The sequence below is a fragment of the Xenia sp. Carnegie-2017 genome, unplaced genomic scaffold (assembly GCF_021976095.1).
Source record: "Xenia sp. Carnegie-2017 unplaced genomic scaffold, XeniaSp_v1 HiC_scaffold_19, whole genome shotgun sequence".
In the NCBI taxonomy this organism is placed as follows: Eukaryota; Metazoa; Cnidaria; class Anthozoa; order Malacalcyonacea; family Xeniidae; genus Xenia; species Xenia sp. Carnegie-2017.
In genome coordinates this window covers 9,350,549-9,358,200 of record NW_025813481.1, presented here as the reverse complement: position 1 = coordinate 9,358,200, position 7,652 = coordinate 9,350,549, and the positions used below count along the sequence as shown (strand labels likewise).

The 7,652-nt window shown below is 36.5% G+C and overlaps 1 protein-coding gene across 3 annotated transcripts; it reads right to left on the bottom strand.

Annotated features, from left to right (window-relative positions):
- Positions 1–414: 414 nt before the first annotated feature.
- LOC124438267 lies at positions 415–1,858 on the bottom strand. 3 transcript variants are annotated; one of them, XM_046988305.1, is made up of 3 exons: positions 1,616–1,858; positions 1,251–1,525; positions 415–453 (listed from the first exon to the last, which is right to left on the bottom strand). In XM_046988305.1, exons 1-3 carry the CDS (start codon positions 1,852–1,854, stop codon positions 431–433), a joined length of 537 nt encoding a protein of 178 aa, XP_046844261.1. In that variant the 5' UTR covers positions 1,855–1,858; the 3' UTR covers positions 415–430. The 3 variants fall into 3 exon arrangements, with proteins under 3 accessions (XP_046844261.1, XP_046844262.1, XP_046844260.1); XM_046988306.1 differs by lacking the exon at positions 415–453 and adding an exon at positions 690–731; XM_046988304.1 differs by lacking the exon at positions 415–453 and adding an exon at positions 831–1,046.
- Between the last annotated feature and the right edge of the window lie 5,794 nt (positions 1,859–7,652).

Genomic DNA, 7,652 nt, shown 5'->3' with positions numbered 1-7,652 from the left:
ACAACCTTAAACAAGTTTTATACCAATTTTATCGGTTTATATCTTTCTGATTTAACTCTCCCATTTACTGTTTCTCATGTATCACGAGCAAACCATCCATATGTTTCATGGAAAACAAACAAGGATTATGTGGTTCCCTTAGTTAACATGCGACGCTCTAGTGCTCAACTATCTCGGGGTATCTGGAGGCATGGACCGAAAACGGATTCTTTGGTTTTCAAAATTTATTTTTTCTTTACAAGAATTCTTCTCATAAAAAACTAGAACGTCCAAGGATACTTCAAAGGTTCAAACAACTTTGCCTTTTGAACTATAACTTAAACAAACACTAAGCATGTTTATACGTTTTTACTTATTACCTTTACAACGTAACTTTCTCATAACTCTCTCGTGATGAACGAGAGCCTCCTTATACAATATGACTCTTTCATCATGAACGAACGCATCCATGGGCTTCACGGAAAAAAGGGATTATGTACTTTGTTATAATAGTTTCTACAAAGATAACATTTATTAAGCTAAGAAATTTGAAAATAAATATATTTGAGTTATTAGGAAATAACAAGTCAAGAATTCATTGATCATACTCATTCCAATTGGTCTGGAACAACCATGACATTTATAATTTTGACCATCCACCCTTTATCAAGGGCTATATTATTAATTTACGACAGTAACTTCATACGTCGTTCTTGCTGAACACCTTCAGGTGAAGTCGGATCATCAATAATCTGTTATATATAAAACATAATTTATCTATAGAATTATAGCAAAGTTACGATGGACAGATGAGAGTTATTAACGCTATAAAACTTAAATTCATTTTAGTTCGTATTATATTTGTGTCATCTGCTCCATCTCACTAATGTTACTTATATGAACTGGAATTCTCAGCAGAAGATCGCATGTTGATGTTGTGGGGCGACATTTACAATTTTCTTTGCAATCATGTACAAACGTTACGGAAAATTTTTTTGGAAAACCCAGAACTGGAATAGTCTTACATCCCGATAACCACTTCAGAAACGCTGATATGGATACGTCTCCTGTTAAAACATTTTAAACATTTAAGACTGAAAATGAATAAACAAACTAATCAAGGTATCCATTTTTGTTTTATACCACAACTTCAGATTAGAAAACATCACTTCAATAAATTTTACGCGTTATTTGATACTTTCAAAAAATTCCATCGTAAATACAATAATACAATTTGGCACCCAATTTACAACATATATATTCAAACTAACCTTCAGTATCTAGGGTTTGCACATAGTCGCAAAATATCTTGTACACGTCAACCTCCTTTTCCTTGTGAATCTGCGAACTGCTGAATGTTGGAATAATTTCATTGAGGAAAGTATCAGCAGAAAGTTTAAACGAATCGTTATAAGGATCGAACAATGGCTTCCACAACTCTGGATTTTCTATCATATAATTTATAAGACCACAACTGCTGAGGCCTTCAAGCAATTGCATAATTTGAGGAAGAACTGATGAAAAGTGGCCCATTACGCAAATTGACCTTTAAAAATAGAAATAAATCTTAGACTTTATAAACCAGCAGCACAAGAATAGTTTTTTTAATCTCCATTAACTTTCAAAATGTACTTACTGAGCAATTTTGGAAACAGTATGCACTGTCTCTTTATGTGGTACACCAGTGTATCCAGCCTCTGATAGCATTTCAATCATATCATCGCTGACAAGTATCTCCCTCAACATTTCATCGTCACAAGCTTGCTTTATCTTTGAAAAGGAGAAGTGTAAAGTAATCATTACTGACATCAGAGAATATAATAAAAATAGACTTATTTCAAAATCATGCCACAGCAAGGAGTAATAATCAAGCATATGGTAATCTCCATCTTGTTGCGCATACCTTTTAACAGCTTTTTTGTACTTGGAGTCGGGCATTCCTTCTGTTGTGAGTGCCTGTTTGGTGATGTACTTGTAAACATCTGGACTTATAAAAGATGAAGCTGGTCCGCCTTGAAGTAATGACATCACCATGACCTCGCCAGCAAAACGAAAGTCTCCATTCATGATGGCGACAGTTGAATTAATAGGTTTTCCATTACAGAACAGTCTTCTTTCCATATGCTCCAACATTTCTGATGAAAGAATTAACATCTAATCATATTTTTTCAATTGTCCCCATCCTATATTTAAACCAAACTTGTCAACATTGATTGATGCATGATAGACAAATTATGGGAAATAAGCTGCAAAGGGAATTGAAGTGTAGCAGAACAATATATTTATTTTAAATCAACAGGGTGCTCATATTAACCCTAGAAACATATGTCTTACAATATTAGTACCTGAAAAAACTCTCTTTGGCCCCGTCATCAATTGCACACTCTCCAACAAACACTATCTTTACACTGTCAGTTGGTGACACTTTACCACTTGATCTATACTCAATGAAGTCACACCATATATTTTTCTACAAACATTTAATCTTACTGCCTTTGGTGACAATGTTACAGCTTTAATATCCAATAACTTATCTTTCACATTTGTAGTGTTATCTTGGTTTATCACCACATAAGGATTTTCTTCGAATGTTCTTTTCACTATCCGTATTTTGAGATTGAAGTGCTCCCACCCATATGTCACAACATATATCTGCATGCTCTGCTATTTCATCTATTGAAAAGTATTGTTGACATGTTGGGCACTCACATTTGAGCTCCTTGCTACGTGATACATAGTTACTTGCACTTTGGGAGTTATATATGGGAGGTGTATTCATTGGGAGATTTGTAGCAATATGCAAGCTAGTTGATGGCTCACATGGACTTGAAGATGGACAAGGTGAGAGTTCAATTCCAATTGTATCATCAGTTTCTAAAAACATCTCATCAGAAAGATCTGCGATTGTCTCTGGTTCACTATCATCACAACTTCTTTTTAATTTTGAAATCTCTGTGTACATATATGCAGATTTTAGTGCAATGAAAAGTGTTAAGCGATTATAATTCTTCCCTATATCTTCCCTGTATTCGCTTAACACAAACTCTTTTCAGTTCCCGGCAAATTTGTGATTTCCTTCCCGTTTACATTCAAAGGACGTGCTCCAACTCGCCATGGATGTTATTGTCGTGGTTAGCATGTTTTCTAACTGCTTTTCTAAGATTTCTCTCTTTTCGCACTTGGCAAAACTTTTACAGGAGAGTTTTACCCCGACATCTTTTCAAATTTCCGTCATTATCGACCTTCATGTAACCAATATTTATGCTTACTTCATGCTCCTTATCTTTTCCTTTACCAGAATTTGCTTTGAGTTTCTTGGTCTTTGGCTCGAGTCTGCTGCGCCTATCGCTTTCCTTCTGGCGCTTGAAATCGTAAAAACTTAACGTTTTAGGCGGCTGGGTTGTACCAGTAAGGGTACCGCTAGCACATAATACTGAGATCCCACTAGTTATAGAATTCGACGTAGAACATGTGTTTGCAGATTCTTCAAGTTTTTCGCGCATCGGTGCGAAGGAGTTGCCACATTTATAACAGTAATTCGCATTTTCCACACTTTCTATACCACAGTTTGAACAAAACATTTTTTGCTATCCATCAAGCAATATATTGAATATAATTTATAATAAGTCTGGTTTTCGTGGAACAAATTTAAACAAGCGCCATTTTGCAAAATATCACAACAATGTTTCCACTTCACAAAAAGAATTTCCAGTATTTCATATTTTACTTGCGTTGTGATTATATTTACTTGTGTTGTGATTATTTTACTTGCGTTGTGATTATATTTACTTGTGTTGTGACTATATTTAATTGTGTTGTGACTTTATTTACTTGCGTTGTGATTATTTTACTTGTGTTGTGATTTTATTTACTTGCGTTGTGACTTTATTTACTTGCGTTGTGATTATTTTACTTGTGTTGTGATTACATTTACTTGTGTTGTGACTTTTTTTAAGTGATGGCCCTTATGGGCCACCGTACGTTTCCAGGTCTTCTAGAACTCAATGGGTTTGGTTTGACATGATCTAACAACGCCAGCGGTGAAATAATAGTCCAGTTCAATGGTCGGTCAGTGTACAGTCCTTCCTCCGCGAAGCTGGAGTGGCAAGAGATCAATCAAACCATGTCTATGACTTCATGACATTTGAACGAGAACGATTTTTTCTTTGCATGTTTGATGCATGCGAGACTTTGCATACAGTGATATGTAGCTTAAAAAATGGCGTATTCTCTATTTAAAGTAAGGGTTACATAAAGAAGAGCGCCATGACCGCTCCAACGTCTGCGGGAGAACGGCTCATTGACTATTTCGTTGTTTGCGGACTTGACAATGTGTCCGGCTTGGAACCCGACCAGCTATTAGGTATGATACTTTACGACGGTTTTTCTCTAAAACGGTCGAAGTTAGAGTCATTTTAACACGTGTGTGTGTGTGATAATCTTATTTAACATTTGAAATGAGAATGCTACTTTGTAGTTATTGTATAGAAAACGTATCGCTGCCGACCAAAAATTGTCAACATGTTGAAATGTGCGACTTGAACAGCTGTGCACATAGATTGACGAGTTTACGTATTTCCGTATACAAATTCTTGTAATCAAAGTTCATTACAGTTTTGTTTAATGACTGACTAATCATTCGAGAGGTTTTTATTTCAATTTAAACTTACCCTTCAAAGCAACAATTTATTGCGTTTTGACACGCGATGTTTATCGTATCTTTTACTTGCTTAGGCTAAGATTATGAATTCATGATAAAGATCGCGCTCTTTGATGCGACGTTTGCTCGCTGCGACTTCGTGCTGACATTCACAAATGCGCGAATGAAAGTCTTTTATACAATTTTTGTTTACGAAGGGTTGTTAATTAACAAATGGTGTTTGTTGTTGGTTGCATGGATTGTGAAATTTGATGGTGATTTTTTGCATGTTGTGTCGATCTCATATTACTGTTGTTTCATTATTACCATTTGTAATATGTGAAGGTTGAAGATGTTAAGTTTACATTTTATGTATTCCAAGATTATTATGTGCAAGCTATTTATATCAGATTGTGTTCGACAACAGCCAATTCAATTTCAAGATGCATTGGTTGCCAAGCACTCTTCACAGTTTGACAGCACGATGTTCCATATAATGGTTTAGGTAAAGGCTAAGGTTAGGGTTGGGAGCTATGGTCAAAGTTAGGCTTACAATTAAATTAGGGGTTGAATAGGGGCTGAGTTGTTTGGACCAAGTTATTGAATACAGTTGAATACAGTAATTGACTACTTTCAGGTTATTACAGTGGCTGTTTTGAGATCCAAGCTGTTGAAGTTATTGTAGTCATTGAAGTTGTTGTACTCATTTTTTTTAACATCTTATATGTAAAATATTATAACATTTAATTTCTCCTTTATACTTGATGTAGTTGCTTTGTTTAAAGCATATATGATTTTTGCCAATTTTTTGTGTTGACAGGTGTGGTTATTTGAGATTTTTTGTTTTGACAATTGGATGCATTAAGTATTCTCATTGGAAATTGACTGTTAAAATATTCTGACTGTTGGGACTCTTATTCATTTATTTGATGATACAAGTTTTGCCTACATAATTTAATTCAATTACCTTCATCATCATCATCATCATCAGCCGTTCACGCCACTGCTGGCAGATGGCCTCCACAACTTCTTCCACTCGATTCGGTCTTTAGCTCTCCTCATCCAGGTCTTTCCAGTTTCCTCTTCGATCTCGTCTCTCCATCTTCTCTTTGGCTTTCCTCTTCCTCTGGTGCAGTTTCTTGGGTACCATTCTGTTGTCAATTTGGCCCATCTGTTGTTTTCCATTCTTGCCACATGGCCTGCCCATCTGCCTTTCATTTCTTTTGGTGTTTGGATGACATCTTTCACCCTGGTTCTCTCTCTGATTACTTCATTCCTGATCTTGTCTTTTAGCCTGATATTTAGTATGCTCCTCTCCATGCTCCTTTGTGTGACTGCCAGCTTCCTTGATTGGTGTTTTGTAAGCGCCCATGTTTCTGCTCCGTATGTCATAGATGGTAAAATGACAGTGTCCATTATTTTCCTCTTCAAACTGTTTGGGATGTTCTTCTCCTTTAGAAAGTGACTGTATTGCCCGAATCTTCTCCATCCGACATTGATTCTTTGATTGACCTCAACACTGATTTCATTTCTTGGTGTTAACATTTTTCCAAGGTATTTGTACTCCTCCACCTCCTCCAACTTCTCTCCGTCAACTGTGATCCCTCTTCTTTGCTTCCTCCTTGCGATGTCATTGCACATGATCTTGGTTTTTTTCTTATTCATTTTCATACCATCTTTCTTTCCTTCTTCATTCAGTTTCGTCAAAGTTCTTGAGATCTTCCTCTTTGTTTGCAAACAAGATGATGTCATCTGCGAATCTTAAGTTGTTCATTACTCTTTTCCAATGGTATTCTTTTGAAGATCTCTTCAATGGCAGCAGTGAACATGATAGGTGACAGTGTATCTCCTTGGCGGACACCTTTCTTTATCTTGATCTTTTCGCTCAGCTTTTCTGTTCTTATTTGTGCTGTGCCTTCTCTGTATGTTTCCTTTATGCTGTTTATGATCTTTCCTGGTACTCCGTGTTTCGCAAGTGATTGGAATACTGGGGCATGCTTGATGGAATCGAATGCCTTTTCGTAATGTACAAATGCCATGAACAGTGGTTGTTGGTACTCGTTGGTTTTCTCGAGTATTTGTCCTGTAGCATGCAGGTGGTCTGCAGTGGAGAATCCTTTCCTGTATGCTGCTTGCTCTGGGGGGTTGATGTTCATCCAGAGTGCCACTGATTCTGTTCTTGATGATTTTCATGAACAACTTGTAGATGTGGGATAGCAAACTGATGGGGCGGTAGTTTGCAAGATCTTTCTTGTCTCCCTTCTTGAAGAGTAGAATAATGATGGCGTTCCTCCACTCTTTTGGCACTTTTTCCGTCTCAATGGCTTTGTTGTAAAGATGCTGAAGTTTTTCCATTAGGATGTCACCTCCGGCCTTTATCATCTCTATCACCACAAGATCTTCACCGGGTGATTTTCCGTTTTCATCTGATGGATTGCCTTCTCCACTTCACATTTCATGATTACTGGAGTCTCTTCTGCTGGTCTCAACTGAATGTTTTGGGAGTGATCTTCGTACAGTGCCTGATAGAATTCTGCACATCTCTCGAGGATTCTTTTTCTGTCTGTTATTACCTTTCCATCCTTCTCCTTCAGTGCTTGAATCAGAGCCTTCTTTCCATCTCCTGTTGTGCTCTTTTTCAACCCTTTGCCACTTTCAACTGCTTCTTTGATTCTCTTGGTGTTTGCTTGTCTCAGATTTTGTCTTGTTTTCTTCCTGATTGTCTTGCACAGTTCAACATAACCTTTGCCGACTCCCGACTTAACACACATAATTTAATGTAAAGTACATATTATTATTACATCTAAAAACAATTATTTATTTGTTAAATCATTTTTATGCTAAATGAACTTTCCTTCTTTCATCAACATTCTCCTGCAAGTCAAACAATGACATTAACATTGGTTGCTTTCATAGCTAGAAATGGGAAAAAATATGACCTGTTGGGCCCGGAAGAGTGAACTTTTTCTTCCCAATTATTTTTTTGACTGATGTTTTATGTTTTTTTTAATAGTACTAGAAAGCAATAACTTAA